This window comes from Adiantum capillus-veneris, chromosome 7 (genome assembly GCF_014529385.1).
Source record: "Adiantum capillus-veneris isolate H3 chromosome 7, ASM1452938v2, whole genome shotgun sequence".
Classification (NCBI taxonomy): domain Eukaryota; kingdom Viridiplantae; phylum Streptophyta; class Polypodiopsida; order Polypodiales; family Pteridaceae; genus Adiantum; species Adiantum capillus-veneris.
The window spans coordinates 163,222,932-163,241,332 of record NC_140937.1 but is presented as its reverse complement, the minus strand read 5'-3'; the positions used below and the strand labels follow the sequence as shown (position 1 = coordinate 163,241,332).

The window sequence follows — 18,401 nt, the reverse complement described above, 5'->3', positions numbered from 1 at the left end:
TTTAGCGTGTGACCAAGAATGAGGCTTAGTTATTTGTTTAAATAACTGATAACTAAGCCTCGCGTGACCATTGCCTTTCCAAGGAAATTGCTCACATCCATTTCTTTGAATGATTGAGTGTCAGATATTGGACCCGTTAATCTATTGTTAGAAACGTTGAGACAGGTCAAGTTAGTAAGGGTGGAGAAAGATTCAGAATCTCAGATTCTGGGATTCTGGGATCTCCCCATCCAGCATGTTGTTGTCGAGATAATGATAGTTCAAATACAAGAGCTGCCCTAATTCTTGGGGTATTAACTTGTTACTGGTAACTTTGTTATTATATTGCCCCGAATCTTCCCACATGTGCACACCGCCTCCTCCAGCTGGTTAACGCAGAGGCAACAAAACCCTCTATCAGATTCGAACGCGAGTCCATCCAAGTCAAGCCGCCTGCGCTAACCAAATCACCTTGTGGATTTCTTGTTGAAAATTGCGCCCCTTTAGAGTTATAAAAAAAAAGAAGGCGCAAGGGAACAACTGGCAAAGCTAAGCAAGAGGGGACAGACTGCGCGGAAAGTGGCAATCTCGTGGACGAGGCCTTGGGGTTGTGATGCTTCCATGCAGCTATGTTGCTTGTCCCAACGACAATGGGCGGGCTTTGCATTCATTTCCTTGCGTTTCCAAACCACTATAGGGGAGATCCCGTAAGATTCTCCCCAATAAGTCATTTTCCAAGATCAATACGACATACTGCCAAGACACAGCGTGTATTGGAGACTTGTAAGCTGGCCGATAGAGGACGGAATGGTATCGATGAGTAGATTTCCGCCTAGATCAAGCTGCAATATGTGGTGAGACTCTTATAACATGCAACATCATTACTTGGTACGTTATGGTTCATGAATGCAGTAACTGCACGTGCACACCCCCCCCCCCCCCCCAACGGTATGCTTGACTGAAGCTTCTTAATAGCCTGGGATGTTAATGACTCTCGTGGTGGCCTCCTCATTGAGCCTTGGTAACGACCTCAGCCTGTATGAAACTATTGCCAGGGGGGAAGAGAGAGAGTGTGTAATGGAATTGGCCTATTTAACTTGAGAGTAGCGGAAATTAATGAGAGTACTTTTGAGAAATAACTTTGTGGGGATAACGGGTGAACATAATTGAAGATAGCAACATAATCATAGCAATTAGTTAACTTGGCATGAACAATACTTTTGCAAGAGAGAGAATTTAGAGAACATAACAACAATTGAGGACCGGATTTATGTGGAGCCAGTCCCCCCTCCAATAGGCATTTGTATTATGATTTCTCCCATAAAGAGAGACTTGTTACAATACAGTCTTTGTGTTCCTTGTGACCTAGGTGATGCAATGAAGATGGAAAGCTTCATGCATCACAAACATAACATAAACTTGAAGAAAGCTTTAGCTATCCCAAGCCTCAGTCCCAAGACCTCAAACACCTTCGAAGGTGGAGAGAGCTAGCAGGGAATGGGGGTAGGGAAGAGGAAGAAGAAACATTTCGTAGGAGAAAGAATTAGTTCCTCACTTATCATAACTCTTGTTGCTAGCATACATAATAGCATAGTAATGAAGAAGAAGGATATGGCAAGCTTAAGCATGGAAGCATGGCTCTTGGTTGGATTTGCACTCCATAGCCAAGAGTGTTGGTGTAGGCTCTCAACCTCTACTTCCTTGGAGAGGGAGCTCTTGCACTTTGCATAGCACACAATGAGAGTGTTTGTGAGTGTGTGTTGGTGAGTATACCCCCTAAGCAACCCCCTAGCTTGCTTGGGTCGACCCCCCCCCCCCCCCCCCCCTTGTAGCTCATACTTGAAGCTCATTGGACCCCTCCAGGCCTAGCCAATCATAAGCAGGAGGCATTACAAGTAGTAGGGGTAGCCTTGAGACAAGTATCCCCCTTTCCTCTTTGAGAGAGAGGGCTAGATAAATGCTAAATCAATTAATTAAATCTCCTAAATTACTATTGGACCCCTTGGGTGGCCAACCAATAGGCTTCAGGCATCTCATGAAGGTAACATAGGTAGGGGCCTGACATGTGTCCCTGCTGCCTCTTCAAGCTTGGGCCTTCCTTGTGTGTGTGAGTGTGTGTTCTCTCTCTATCCCCTAGGAAAAGGGCTCGCCCCCCCTCTTGTAGGGATACTTTTGACTTTTGGTGCTCAAACACCTTAGTCATCAAGCATGACAATGCACTTGAACTAGGGGTGTTTCCACAAGCATCTCAGGTAAGCATGTCAAAGCACCTCGAGCACCTTAATCAAGTAGCAAGTCAAGCACCTCAAGAATGTAGCAAGTCAAGCACCTCAAGCACCTTAATCAAGCACCTCAAGCACGACAAGCACCTAGAGCTTGGGCCGGGTTCCCGCCTCAAGATCAGCCCTAGCTTACCTAAGGTCAAAGGACTTTTACACACATTATTGGAGGTCTTCAATGAAGCTAACCCTAAGGTCTTATGCTCCATTGGTTAGCCTTGCTCTTTGATAGACCATCTCTCATTTGGGCCCCTTTACCATTGGCCCCGTGTTGAGATAGATCTATAAGCACATATTTATATCTTAACACTTGTTCCCGTTTATTCTCCCACACTAAGTGATCAATTTAATATGAGAAAATCATTTGGGTTGGTTAGATATTAGATTTTATGACATTACCTCTCTCTTGAAATCATAGTCGTCCTCGACTATGAGGTAGAAGAGATAAAGCCTTAGTCATTAGTCAATCTTACTTAGCGGGTAGAGGATCCCTTTTTACCCTTTGACATCTTTCCAAGATGGACGACTAATCCATTTGGTGCTTGGAAGACATAGTTGCCGCAAGCATGTTTGCTCTTTAGTCCATTTCATTCTCCCAAAGTAGAGTGACAAATTCTACTTGGTGTTTGAGAGACGTTGTCATCACAAACATGATTCTAAGCATGCATACTAGTTAAATTTGTGCACAATTAAAAAGAGGACTAGTCTTATAAGACAAAAACATGAGTTATTTAAAAGAAATTTGTACATTTGCTTACTCTAATGTAGCATTGTAAGCATTGACAAGGTTCATACTATCCTTAAGCTGTACTCCTTGCATCCATCTAGCATCTTCAAAAGGATAAATTTTGAACTTAATAAGATACCGTCGGATAATCTTACCATGTCGTAGTACCTTGTCTTCATGCCGAAGGACAGCTTCGGGTTGTAGCACCTCTTCTTGGTCTTCAACTTCGGGAGGGTCTTCAATGATTGGTTCAGTTGGTGGCTCTCCTTTGTAGGGCTTAAGTAGGCTTACATGAAAGGCATTGTGTATGAGCCAATGGTTGGGCAACTTGAGTTGATAAGCCGTCTCATTGATGGGCTTCAAGATTTGGAAAGGACCATAGTCTCTTTTTGATAGTTTAGCATAATACTTTTGATGGCCTGTAGGATTTTTGCCCGTCGTTTGCTTTAATCGAGCCTTAGGAAACTTGAGTAAGACCCAATCATTTTCTTTGAACATTAAGGCTCTTCTGTGCTTATCAGCACCAGCTTTTTGCCTTTGTTGAGAGATGGATATAGCCTCCGTAATCTTTTGAAAAGATTCTTGTAAGTCACGGCTATACTCATCGGCGGCGAAGATCTTCCCATGTACTTTGAGTAGCAAGGGACTTTTAGGTCTTCCCTCAATGATCTCAAAAGGTGCTTTTCCCGTAGAAGTATGTACAGTATTATTGTAGGCATACTCTACAAGAGGTAAGTACTTTTCCCATTGTGAGCGTTGATCTACTTCGGTAACATAAGTCTTGAGTAGATCGAGTATCGTAAGATTGGCTATCTCACTTCGGCCATCCGTTTGTGGGTGGTAGGCCAAAGAGAAATTCAATCTTGTTCCTAGATTTTCAAAGAGACCTTTCCAGAAATTACTGGTCATTCTAGGATCTCTATCTGACACGATGGATGTGGGTAATCCATGGTGCTTGAAAATCTGAGATATGAAGAGAGTTGCCATTTGATGTGCCTTAATAGTCTTTTTGACAGGAATAAAATGTGCTTGCTTGCTAAACCTGTCGACTATTGTCCATATTCCTGTATTCCCATGGATAGACTTGGGTAATCCAAAGATGAAATCCATGGATATACTCTCCCATGGTGAATTTGGAATAGGCAATGGCTGGAGTAATCCAGGTGGCTTCCCTCTATCATACTTGGTCTTTTGGCATACTACACATTTTGATCCATACTCTTGTATGTCCACTTTCATGGTAGGCCAATAGAAGTACGTCTCCACTCCTCGGAGAGTAGGTTGAATACCTCTATGCTCCGCATATGGAGGAGCATGGGAATCATACATAAATTTCTCACGAAGGGAATGGGTAACACATAGCCTATTGCCGTGGAGAAGATAACCATCCGGCAAGGTGAATGGTTCCTCTTTCTTCCCCAAAGCAAGGGCTGACATTATGTCTCTAAATTCAGGGTCAGTAGCATACTCATCTATCATAGAGGATAGATCATTGTGAGTAGCTATAGACACCGCATTAACTTTTGGTTGTCGTGAAAGTGCATCGGCAACTTGATTGTGCTTACCAGCTATGTGAGCAATATGGAAATTAAATTGCGAAAGAAAATTTGCCCACCTCATTTGTTTGTCGGAAAGCTTGGTTTGCGTCATGAAATACTTGAGACTTTGGTGGTCGGTTCGTAGGATAAATGGAGTCCCCAATAGGTAGTGCTTCCATGTGTCTAGGGCATGTAGAACAACTAAAAGCTCTTTCTCATAAATGCCCAAGACTCGTTCATCAATATTGAGCCTTCGACTCTCATATGCTATGGCATGCCCTTCTTGAAGCAAAACTGCTCCAAGGCAATCACCACAAGCATCACATTGGACCTCAAATGGCTTTGAGAGAACCGGAAGCACGAGGACTGGTTGGGAAGTATGTTTCTCTTTGAGCTTTTCAAAAGCATTTTGCTCCTTAGCTGCCCATACAAACTTAACGTTCTTCTTAGTTAAGTCGTGTAGTGGTCCTGCTACTTGAGAGAATTTTGCTATGAAGCGTCTATAGTATGCGCACATACCAACAAAGATTCTTAGCTCATGTAGATTTCTTGGGTTAGGCCATGCTTTTATTACCTCTAACTTTGATGGATCCATTTGGATACCATCTTTAGAGATAATATGACCTAGGTATTGAATCTCTTGAAGGAAGAATTCGCTTTTCTTTTGGTTGAGATAAAGCTTGTTCTCCCTCAATGCTTGAAAAATCACTTGGAGATGTTGCTTATGTTCCTCCAAAGACTTGGAGTAGATGATGATATCATCAAAGAACACTCCAGTGAATTTATGATATGGTCTAAAAAGATAGATCATTGTGAAAATCTATAGACACCACATTAGCTTTTGGTCGTTGTGAAAGTGCATCGGCCACTTGATTGTGCTTACCAACAATGTGAGCAATATGAAAATTAAATTACGAAAGAAAATTTTCCCACCTCATTTGTTTGTTGGAAAGCTTGGCTTGCGTCATGAAATACTTGAGACTTTGGTGATCGGTTCGTAGAATGAATGGAGTCCCCAATAAGTAGTGCTTCCATGTGTCTAGGGCATGTAGAACAGCTAAAAGCTCTTTCTCATAAATGCCCAAGACTTGTTCATCAGTATTGAACCTTCGGCTCTCATATGCTATGGCATGCTCTTCTTGAAGCAAAACTGCTCCAAGGCAATCACCACAAGCATCACATTGGACCTCAAATGGCTTTGAGATATCCAGAAGTATAAAGATTGGTTGGGAAGTAAGCTTCTCTTTGAGCTTATCAAAAGCATTTTTCTCCTTAGCAGTCCATACATACTTAACGTTCTTCTATGCTTGTGTGGCTACAAGCTAGGTAGCCGGATTCGAGCACTAATGGCTTGAGGTTTTTCAGCAAGTTTCAGCTACAGGTTTACAAGTTTACAGGCAGGTTTGAGGGCTTATTTGGGCGCTGAATTTTCAGCCATTGTTTCCTCTTTGCAAGTGTCCATGTATGGCTCAGTTGTAGGCTGATCTGGGACACGTTTGTGACTTGTTTATGCAACTGTTTAAGAGCTGAATTTTGGGGCTGATTTGCAGCCATATTTTACAGCCATATTTGCAGACTTTTGTTGATGCGATTCGAGCCAATTTAGGGCTGATTTGGTTGACATTTGCTACTCATTGTTGGTTGCTCTTTTGCGAGCATTATGGCTGATTTTTCATTTGACTTCCAGCGTTATGGTCTGACACAGTTTGATGGTGTAGATTTTGTTGCTGGAAGGAACATATGCTTGTTGCATTGGCAGATTTGGGCAGGATAAACCCTTGCATGGTTTATCGGCGAAGCCCAATTCTATGCGTAATGATGATTGGCAGGATCTTGATGAGTTAGCCATGTCTACGATTTGTTTGCATTTGGTTGAGTCTGTTTACTGGTAGGTCTCGAGGGAGACTACAACTCATGCTTTATGGCAGAGTTTACATGCTATGTACGTGACATCCATGTCTACAGGGGAGTATAGTCCCACTTCTATGTCCATGGGAGAGATTGGTCCCACACGCAAGTCTCGACGGCATAGAGATACTTCTATGCAGGATAGACAGGTAGAGCGGTCTTGCTCTAGTGAGTCACGACAGGAGGACGTTGTGCAAGAGTCTATGCATACGGAGTTAGAGCATGAGAGCTCTTGTGAGTCACAGCAGATTGAGTGGTCATGTTTACAGTGGATGATTGTAGAGGAGGCTGAGATGTTAGCGATTATGCAGTCATTCCTTTCTATGCTCGACAGTGAGCATGGGGATATAGTTGTGCAGGATATGTCTTCCAGCAGATACCTAGAGCAGCTGGTTTGCTCTGAGGTTGCACGAAAGGTTGATGCGTCTTTTGTGGACAGTCAGGAGATGCATGTGGCTGACACGCCTTGTCAGTCAGAGATGCCTATTGCCAGGGATATATATGTTGATGCATGCTCCATAGAGCTAGCAGGGCCCGCTAGCATTGCATCGGCATTCGGTGGTCTCATGTATGAGATGCTGATCTTGAGACCGGATATCGCAGCTGCAGTGGGAGCATTTGCAGTTGGGGTTGTCAGTCGTTTGTTGACTGATGATGGCATAGTGCACGAGGGAGATATGGAGGTATTGCGTACATACTTGCAGTACGTGTGCGGTACGTCTATTGGTGTATAGACATACACGGGAGCAGGACAGTCGGATGCACACGATCACAGCCAGCCAGTGGGCATCGGTTGAGAGCGGTTTTCTCTCACCTTTTGTAGTCTTTAGACTAGGTTCTCTTGCTTAAAAGCACAGTCGCCTTTAAGTGGGAGGTTGTTGGGGTATAGGCGCTAGTGCCTTACCCGGCCGCCCAGATTCTGGACGCCCACTGACTTGTATACCTTATACATAGCATAGGTGTATAGGGGGCTGCTCACTCTTTTGAGTCTCCCCACCCACATCGCGTGTGTATCTCCTTCTCTCTCTCTCACTCTCCGTCTGTGGTGCTCCCCGATCCCCTTCACATAGCCAAGAGTGTTGGTGTAGGCTCTCAACCTCTACTTCCTTGGAGAGGGAGCTCTTGCACTTTGCATAGCACACAATGAGAGTGTTTGTGAGTGTGTGTGGGTGAGTATACCCCCTAAGCAACCCCCTAGCTTGCTTGGGTCGACCCACCCCCTTGTAGCTCGTGCTTGAAGCTCATTGGATCCCTCCAGGCCTAGCCAATCATAAGCAGGAGGCATTACAAGCAGTAGGGGTAGCCTTGAGACAAGTGTCCCCCTTTCCCCTTTGAGAGAGAGGGCTAGATAAATGCTAAATCAATTAATTAAATCTCCTAAATTACTATTGGACCCCTTGGGTGGCCAACCAATAGGCTTCAGGTATCTCATGAAGGTAACATAGGTAGGGGCCTGACATGTGTCCCTGCTGCCTCTTCACGCTTGGGCCTTCCTTGTGTGTGTGAGTGTGTGTTCTCTCTCTATCCCCTAGGAAAAGGGCTTGCCCCCCCCCTCTTGTAGGGATACTTTTGACTTTTGGTGCTCAAGCATGACAATGCACTTGAACTAGGGGTGTTCCCACAAGCATCTCAGGCAAGCATGTCAAAGCACCTCGAGCACCTTAATCAAGTAGCAAGTCAAGCACCTCAAGCATGTAGCAGGTCAAGCACCTCAAGCACCTCAAGCATGACAAGCACCTCAAGCACGACAAGCACCTCGAGCTTGGGCCGGGTTTCCGCCTCAAGCTCAGCCCTAGCTTACCTAAGGTCAAAGGACTTTTACACACATTATTGGAGGTCTTCAATGAAGCTAACCCTAAGGTCTTATGCTCCATTGGTTAGCCTTGCTCTTTGATAGACCATCTCTCATTTGGGCCCCTTTACCATTGGCCCCGTGTTGAGATAGATCTATAAGCATATATCTATATCTTAACACGTGTTCCCGTTTATTCTCCCACACTAAGTGATCAATTTAATATGAGAAAATCATTTGGGTTGGTTAGATATTAGATTTTATGAGAGAGAGAGAGAGAGAGAGAGAGAGAGAGAGAGAGAGAGAGAGAGAGAGAGAGAGAGAGAGAGAGAGAGAGAACCTACTGACAAAGGAGTACGAGACTTGCAATCAAGCCTCGTGTATGAGCGTGTGTGTGGGGAAGAGAAGAAAAAAATAGATGCATCATGCATGCAACCATACAAACCTTACCATCCTCCCCTCGGGACTATTTGACACCCCCCTTTCAGGTGGGATCAACGGTCCACGATCTTCGGACGATTTCGACCGTTCGTTTATTCTTAGGAATAAAAAGATTCCAATCGGTTGAGTCCCAACGACTTGAACCCACCACCTATCGCACCGGAGACCAAGGCTCTTCCATTAAGTTATCGTGCGCTACTTGAAATGAGGTGAGAACATTCGGTCATGTAACAAAAATGACGGGGTGAGGATCACATGGTGTTCACTCGGCGATCACTTTGAGATGCTGGAGGTCATATCATGATCATTTTGAAATAAGTGGGTTCACAGGGTGATCACATCTTGATTGGGATTCACACGGGGATCACTTGCGGTCACTTTGATGTTCCCATCAAGTTTACGTGAAGTTTATGTGGAGTTCACTTTAATTGTGATCACATAGTGATCAATTGGGGATTAATCCGCCAATGGACAGTGCAAAACCGATTCCGCCGCCCCCAATTAATAGGGACCGTAGATCCCACCTGACAGAGGGGGTGTCGATTAATCACGAGGCCTCCCTCCCCACAGGTCTCAACCATGGGATCAATGCTCCCAAGTGAAAGATCAATCTGGACCATCGATCTACTGAAACTAAACTAGGGATCTCGAGTTTAGATTTTTCAAAGCTAAAATCGGGATCTCGAGCTTAGTTTTTACCGTGACCACAGGGGGTCTAATCTCGAGATGCCCGCGCTTCCCCAGCCAAGATTTGAACCCTCACCACTAGCTTGAGAGTTTGGGGTCTTAACCATCACGTCCGTGCTTTCTTGAAATATATGAGTTTTTTCATAAACTTAAACTTAAAACAATAGATTTCGACATAAAAACTAAACTCGGGATCCTGAGTTTAGTTTTTATGGACCCTACCATAAAAACTAAACTCGAGATCTCGAGTTTAGTTTTTACGCATCAACGGCCGAGATCTACGAGTGCCTTAGATTTTGCACAAGAGCCATTGATCCCATGGTTGGGATCCCGTGGCACTTAAAGCTGAAGCTTTACTATTTCCATTAACAGTAAAGACACCTACATAGGGTAGAGGAGCCAGTAGGGGGACGGGTAACTTGGGGAGCTTGAATCTCCCTCCTCCGAGCTCAATTTTTTGCGCTGAGTAGCTCAATTTAATCGCCTTTTCATAAGCTTTCAGGAAAAATAATTTGGGATTGGTCGGATTTGAAAGTCGGTAGTCGCGGCGCGATTTTCGGAATCAAGTGTATCAAAAATCGGCATGAATAAGAACACCAATGGGGGCCAAAAGAGGTAAAATGCAGCCACAACGCCTTGAATCCACGCCTTGGCCAATGAGAAGGCTTTATTTCAAATGAACTAACCGTTTCAACTCCACTTTTTTGTGCTTCTGTTGGTCCCCAAACATATTAAAATTAGGGGTTCATGTGTCTTTTCTCTGGGGACCGTACCACAACTGACCCCTCTACCCTAGTACACGTTCACTTTCTAAATACAATTCCGTGTTCAAAATACATTTGAACCAAGCATTTAGAGCTGCGTCCCTCTGAGGGACATAGAGTACTTGCAGCGCTTACCAAAAATCCCTAGGTGTGTGGATTCCCCTGCAGTCCATTCACCAACCCACCGGCTGCCTTTGCTGGTTAAAGAAAAAATTTATGTCCAAGAATTTTTTTAAAAAGTAAAGCGTGGATGGTTTTGAAAGTCCCGCCATCACTCAACACGCACTCACACACACACAATCATCTCTCTCTGTCTCTTCTCTGCCATCTCTCTCTCTCTCTCTCTCTCGCGCGCGCGCGCGCGTTTTTGCAAGCTGCTGCACCTCACACGATGGATCACAAAGCAGTCGTGCAGGTCGTTCTTGCAATCATCCCGACGGTCCTTTCATCTGTGACCAAGCTTCTCAAGCTCATAACAGAAGACGGCTTCTCAATGCGATTGCCGACCAACAATGCTTTGGAACTGGTATAAAAATCTAGACACTGTGGATCTGCCACACGCAAATGTGGTGCTGACTGTTGCCAGAAGCCAACAGCAAAATAGCTATTGCTACCTTCTTCTCTATTGACCATACCCGTCCGAGAATGCAACATAGCTGTGGCGGGCCGCATGTCATCTCCCACAAGAGCAACCAAGGATGTGAAGGCGTGTAAGGCATTCTAAACATCTCTCTTCATCGGCGTGTGCATGAAAAACAAAGTGATTCCACCAATGTATAGTAGAGCATGGTTTCACATACCACGATGGTCCCAGGTCTTCATCTCCTGTCTCATAGCGTGTACGTTTGCAAATTGAAGCAGACGCCCATAGCAACAGCATGATTTGGAGGATAATGAGGCATGGGTTGAAATGGTGACTATAGCATGATTGTCCAAGGAGTGGTGGACCATAGGATGCGATTCTTGGATGTCAATATCGGGTGGCCTGGTTCATGCAATGACAGGCGTGTGCTGCGCAACAGTGGCTTGTATAGATTGTGTCAAGGTCGAGATCGGCTTGCAGGTCCAGCGGTAGAGCATATGGGGCTAACTATTTTAGAATACATTGTGGGACACGGTGGCTACGTTCTCTTGCCTTGGTTAATGATTCCCTTCCAACGTCCGGAGCTAGTGAGTGCCAGCCACAGGACGACAAGGATCATTGTGGAGAGGGCGTTTGGTGGCCTAAAAGAAATGTGGAAGTATGTCGGTGGCGTCATTCGTAACCCAAACATAAGCACTCTACCTAGTGCAATTCACGCATGCTGCATTCTCCACAATATTATGATGGACATTGATATTGAAGAGGAAGCAAGACCATCTTTCTACATCAACGACCCTCTGATCGACAATCCTTTCTTGGGAGACATTTCTGGAGATATTGCAGACACTCCTGAAGGCATAGGGGCTCGACAGGAGCTGATGGAGTATTTGGAGATGCAGGAAATTTGTTGATTGTACATTTATGAAAATTGTTTCACATTGAAATGGCTTCACATGATGTAAGCTTCTGAGGGACGCATCTTGCTGCCCAACATTTATGTATGAAAGTATTGATAGGCGTTTTTTTTCTCCTTCAGAGCATATGGCTCACTGTCCTCGTTTTTACTCATGAAAATAGTTTTTTTAATTCAAGCATATGCGATGTTGCTATAAAAAAGAGTCTAGTTGAAGCAATGGCCTGCATGAATCAGTTGATGTGGATATGTAGCTTCAGGGAAGGATGGAGGGATTAGAGGTATTTAATGTGGGTATGCATTGCAGATCAGTTGATCGATTAATTAATCTATTTGTCAGTGAGTTGTATATAAGTTTGCTATCTGATTTCTCCTGCAACTTTAATAACCACAGCATCTTGTTGAGTCGATCGTTCTGGAGTCCTCCAGGAATAATCTAGACGTCAATGTTGCATTCAACAGCCTCCTTGTTAAGTCCCTGTACCTCATTGGTGACGGCGGACCCTCGAGTCTTCTGCGGCCCCTAATGCCACTGCAATGTTCTTCGTTGCCTCCTTCAAGCCCACATCGTACATGTGTGTTCTCTTGCGCGTCTTCTTCTGCACACCGGAGTTATCAGGAGTCTGCTCAAAATTTGTGCTCTCTTCCCCTATTTCCGATGCTATGGAAGCTGATACTGGTGTTGGAGATCCCCTTGGATGTTGGCAGATATTTGATGCTGCAAGTTTGCACTTTATCACTAGCTTCAACAAATTGAAAATCGAGCAATAAGAGAGGTCGTCAGTGCATATGCTTACCATTTGTTGTATCAATCAGTGAAGGAGGTGGGTTTATGACAGGGTCTCTCCCAAAGTGACGCTCCATTGCATCAAAGATGTCTTGCTCGAAGTTGAGGTGGCTGAACTTACCCTCCCTTCTCTCACGAGGGCTCATCTGCCAATAGCTACTCTTTCCCGACGGTGTCTTTCTCTCCCAGTCCGCTATCTCCTTGTGGATTTGTGATGAGCTTTTCCACTAGTCATTTGCCACCCGCCACTCCACAAAGGCACCCTTGTTTGCCATTGACGACGCTATGTCAACCCATTGCTCTTCCAATGTTTTGGCCTTGCCTCCGACGCCTGCATGAAACCTTGCTTCATCATCAGTGCGCTTCACCTCAATTAAGATCAAAGTGGTCCCAATGAAACCTCCCAACTGTACTCTTCGCTTGCGTGCCACCGTCAGCCAAAAGCCTTGCGTCTTCTCTTTTTGTCCACATTCTCAGTCCTCGAGTTCAAAGGTTGAGATGTTTGATGCTGGGTAGCCGGCTCCACATGCGATTCCATCATTGATTTGTTAGAACAGAGAGTGGCGTCATTGTGTACACTTTGAAGCTGATCATCACAGTCATGATGGGAGAATTGAGAATCATACACAATTTCCTCAAATTGGGATTGGTTAAGATCCATGTCGCCAAGGACTCTGGGAGGAGATGGAATGTAGGGTGCCGGATATCCATGGCTTTCAAAGCCATGGCTACTATTGCGGGCAAGTTGATTTACTGTAGGTAATGCTGCACCACTGAACGAATTTGCCGGTCTGCTTGGGAAGGAGAAGGGTTGTAGGAAGGACATCCCTCCTCACAGCTAGATCCAAGTGCAAAGGCAAGTTGTTTGTGCCACTGCACATGAACTGCAAGGGACGTCAAGATGAAGGGCTCTACAAGAAAGGGAGCTTCTACATGAAGGGCATCGCAGGGAAAAAAAAGACGGGAGACTTGAGGTGGAAGAGCTCTGAACGGGAGAAACAGAGGCTTAAATTGGTTGCCAAACTTGTTCAACGTCAAACACCAGAAACCGGCCAAACACCACAGGTTATGGCGAAACTACAAAGGCCTCAATTAACTACGGGTAATTTGCGAGACATTTGTTCAATTTCATTTGTCAAACCTGCCATGCACCAAACTCCAGAGATTATGGCGAAACTCCGTGAGCTTGAGCCTGAACAGGTGAGGGAGGGCGGGTCGTGTAATTTGGTGAAAAACGGCTGCAGCAGGTCGAGTTGCGGGCTACACCAGTTCCAGCGCTACGAAAAAAGAGGAGAGCTTGCATTTTTATAATGCTTACAATGTAATCGTTAAGCGCTGAATGTCCGCCTCCCCTATTGTGGGACTGAATACATGTGACGCTTGGAACACATCAAAGCGCTACATGTTCCCAGTGGGACGCAGCTCTTAGCACTACCTCCCTCCTCTATGTAGGCAGTGCCACAAAAAGCAACATGAAACCAAAAAAGCTCTATCAGTCAACGCAACGATTTCAAAAACTGCCAAAAAGCTGTCAGCACCTGCAAAACGTGGCAGAAATAGCAGTGGGATCTTTGGGCCATCCGTAGAGGTATGCGACATCATCACTGTGTGTGTGTGTGGGCTCGGGAAACATTTCTTGTGGAGCTGGCTAAATTTGAGAGGGATAATTACTCTAAAAATCTCATATTATAACTAAAAATTCCATAATTTGAACCAGCTTGAGAACCTTCTCGCTCAAATTTGAGACGGCCATTTTTCATTCTGAACAGGCTTTGGATAAAGCAAACGTATATTTTCCTGAGCCCTGGTGTGTGTGTGTGAGTGGGGGTGTGTGCCACACCATCACTTTGTGACACTCAGACATTGATCGGTATGCTTCGAGCATAATGATTATGTACATACGTATGATGCACTTCTCAGAGCACAATTAGTCGTTCTTGATGAGCTTCTTGCCATGATGAGGTCTCTTTGAATGCATCACACTTGTCTGGATGGACAAGAGACATGCTGACTTGTTCCAATCAATGCTCCCGCTCGGAGCTTGCCTGAGTGGTGGACATGCTGCTATTGAACTGAGTTAAAATCTCCACCTGCCGTCATCTCCCTGTCGTCTGCGAGGGGTAGCCGCATACTACTCCCCAAGCATGATTTTTGAACAGTCAGCTTCTCCACCCCAGGTTTTTACCACTGTGTGACAAGAACTGCGAACGCACATCAATCCTGGCTTCTGGGCATCATGGACAACGAGCACCGACTCACACCTGACCTAGCCGAAACTTGAACATCACCAAAATCTACATCTGCCTAGAACATCACCACCCTTTCTCAAAATTCAAATCAGTTAGGACAGGGTCCATGCAAGAGTGACTTCTAGAGAGCCTCTGGATGTATCCTCTTGAGGACTCTTTGCTATATCTGCAAGTTGAACTACGTGGAACTCCAGTCATGTTCTTAAGGCATGATAGGAAGATAGGCCAGTGAGAAGCCTCAAGTTTTCCTTTTTCAAAGATCCTGCATAGATTGGCCACGTGATGCTCTGCTCTCAGGGATGATGCTAAGGTCCACCAATCCCCAAAACAATTACTCACCTTTGCTATGTGCATAGAAGTAATCATGGCAAGAGCATTTACCACGCTTGAACAAATGGCTACATTTGTCATCAACGATTATGATGCATACATTTTTAACATCTGATATCAGCTTGATAAGCGTGTGACAATCCTGACAAATACAAGCATTTTTTTTTACTCGAACAGGTTTTTTGAAGGGTGGGTTGACAAGCACAAATGCCAATGCTAAAAGCTGAGAATGGCTACACAAAGATGGCTGCAATTTTGTGGTAGCAGCATTTGAAAGTAAAAACTTTGAGCCCAAAAACTGTGCTTCATCTTTCAATTGCCTGATCAACTCCAACAGGCACTCATACATGCGGTGCTGATTCAGTTTTCTGTGATCTCCTACAGAAAATGAGAATAGACGCTGTTGATGTTCACACCAACTAGTCTCATCCTTCTTCAGCGCACCTTCCTTTTGTCTGGAGATTTCCAAATGGTTAGCCAAGTCTGATAGCCCAGCATTGACATAGATTGTGGACATCAGCAGGTATGCAGTAGCCTCCCTGGGCTGGAGGCACACTGCACAATCAAAAGCCTGCTTGCCCAGTTGCAGGTTCCCATGCTTAACACAAACTTTTAAAAGCGATAACCATAGGGATGCATTGAGCTCCATTTGCAATCTTGACAGCATCTCTTCAACCTTATCTAATTCTCCAGCATAACCATAGAGGTTCACCATCATTTCGTAGTGCTCAATTTGTGGAGTTAAGCCATGTTCTTTGACCATGGAATTAAAGTACCTCACCCCCTGTCTTACCTGCCCAGCAGAGCTGCAAGCTGCAAGAAGGGAAAAATATGTTTCACCATTAGGTTTCAAGCCTACCTGCTGCATTTTTTTAAAGTAATATGAGCACGCTTCAATTTCTCCTTGTTGTGCATAGCCAGAAATTAAAGCATTCCATGGAACTAGACTTGAAACTGGCAGTGAATCAAAAACTGCTTGAGCATCAACCATGCTAGCACACTTTCCAAAGGCATAGATAAGATTAAACGTCACAAGTGGTCTGAGATCAAAGCCTCCAAAAACAAGGTCAATGTAAGTCTGCCTGCAAAAATCGATACTCCCTGTCTGTCCTGAAATTTGCAAAACGCTTATCAAAGTAATGTCATCAATTCCTAAGCCTTCAGCTTGCATCTGCTGATATAGCTGTAAAGCATTGTCACTTTGGCCCTGCTCAACATATGCTGAAAGCATGGCATTCCATAACACAATGCCATATTGGGACAGCCCATCAAACAATCTCTTAGCTGTTGTTAAATCCCCACACTTTCCGTACATGTTCAGAAGGGCACTGCTGACATACAGATTTGAGTCATAATCTTTCCTTTTAGCATCATTACGTAGAGCTTCTCCAATGTTCAAAGACTTTAACTTAAGCAAGGATTCTCCTACGGTGACAGCTGCTTCCTTCTCTGACAACAAAGAGCATGCTTGAAGGGATATGACAAAACTCCGTTCCTCTGGATACTGGCCTTCCTCATGCATACATTTAAACAACTGTAAGGCTCTATCTGGAAGATCCTGTTCAGTGTAAGCCGAGAGCATTGCGTTCCATAATGCAACATTCTTCTTCTTTAAACTACAGAATACGCTCTCAGCAGCTCGGATGTCTCCACACTTTCCGTACATCAACACCAGGACATTGCGAATGTAGAGACCTGAATCAAACCCTTTTCTCCGAGCATCAGCATGTAGGGCACCACCAATTTCCAAAGCGATCACTTTGTGCACCTTTCCTTCCATAATCTCCATGCCTTTCTCCTTTTCTGCGATTAAACAGCATGCTTGAAGAGCAACCACCAAGCTGTGCTCATCTAGAACGAGACACTCTTCCCACATTTGTCTGTAAAGTAGTAAGGCCTTCCTTCCTTGACCACGTTCAACATAGCCTGCCAGCAAAGAAGTCCATGCCATGACACCACGATGAGGCATCTCAGCAAACACCTCTTCAGCATCTGCCATGCTATCACATTTTCCGTACATGGTAATAAGTGTGGTGCCGACAAAGGCATCATGATGATAACCATTCTGCCGGGCATAGCTATGTATACGCTTGCCAATTTCGAGATTAGATGTGTTGGTACAAGCTTTGAGCAAGCTTACACATGTGAATTCATCTGGTTGGAATCCTTCTTTCAACATGAGGCTGTACAGCTTGATGGCTTCAAGAGCGTCACCTGACTCGACATGACCATTTATCACAGCCGTCCAAGAATAAGTCGTTTTGTGAGGCAATTTGTAGAAGACTTCGAGGGCAGCATCGAGGGCAGAGCATGAAACTAACGTGCTGATGAGGTACTCTGCAAGGAAGTAGTTGCTGGAGTCAAGGAGAAGGGACCCCATGCGTGAGTACAGCTGGGAAGCATAGGTACAGGCTTTCTTTTTCTTGCACAAATTAAGGAGAGACCAATAGAGACCGTTAGAGGGAACGTATCCTAGCTTATCCATCTCGGAAAGAATGTCGAAGGCCTTGTCCAGCTGACCCATTTCGCAAAACCTTTTGGCTTCGGAAGCCAAAGCGTGAACGGAATGGAGAGGGGAAAGCCTATGCGCCCGCTCCATTCGAAGCTTGTTGGGCTCTGCAACTTTGCTGCTGCTGTTGTGAAGTGGAACACAGGCATTTGCACTCCACGTGCCGGGAGAAGGAGAGGCGCGGCAAGCCCATGCCCACATGGCTGCGGCCTACCCCTAGCTACCGCTGCTTGCCAATGGGTCATGCAGATAAGCCCTCCAAGAGCCCCAGACGCGTAGCAGTGGAGATGGCCGGCTGCTTCGGCATCGTCACACCTTGTACAATCGCTGCTGCAAAGTGAACTGGCTGATTCCAGAGCTGCTGCCTAATCCTCACCGAAATTTTCATATTCAAAGAATAATGTTAAAAGAATGCCACCCAGACAAGTGATAAAATCACGAGGCCTGCCCACCAAAAAATTTGACTATTCAAAATTTAAACACGAAATGCAAGATTAGTGAGAATCTCTCTGTGTCTCTCTCTCTCTCTTCCTTCTTCCTTCGTCAAAGCTTCGGAGAAGTGGACACATGTTACCGCTATGCCTCAACACAAAGGTAATGAAGCCCAACCTTCTAAAACAACATGAAGCATGCAAGTGAGGCCTAGAGAACGTTGATGGACCATGGTTGCAATTATAGCGTAGGAAGGCATCCAGACCATTCCTTTCTCCCGCAGTAGTAGTAGCAACACACTATGAGGCCCTTGAAAAGGAAGCTCAACATGTAGGAGAGAGCTAAGAAAGCTTGTGGATGATAGCAAGTCAAGATTTGAATGTTTAGCATTGTTAGGTCCATCTCCCTTTCATCTAGTAGGAATTAGCTGATCTTATGATGAAGGGGCTTGTGGCGAAAGCCAACCTTGGGAAGCTTGGCGTG

The 18,401-nt window shown here is 44.9% G+C and overlaps 1 protein-coding gene across 1 annotated transcript; it reads right to left on the bottom strand.

Annotated features, from left to right (window-relative positions):
• Positions 1-13,676: 13,676 nt before the first annotated feature.
• Positions 13,677-17,887, bottom strand: LOC147454971 (putative pentatricopeptide repeat-containing protein At5g52630). The gene has a single exon (XM_086516812.1). It carries the CDS (start codon positions 17,685-17,687, stop codon positions 14,979-14,981), a length of 2,709 nt encoding a protein of 902 aa, XP_086372938.1. The 5' UTR covers positions 17,688-17,887; the 3' UTR covers positions 13,677-14,978.
• Between the last annotated feature and the right edge of the window lie 514 nt (positions 17,888-18,401).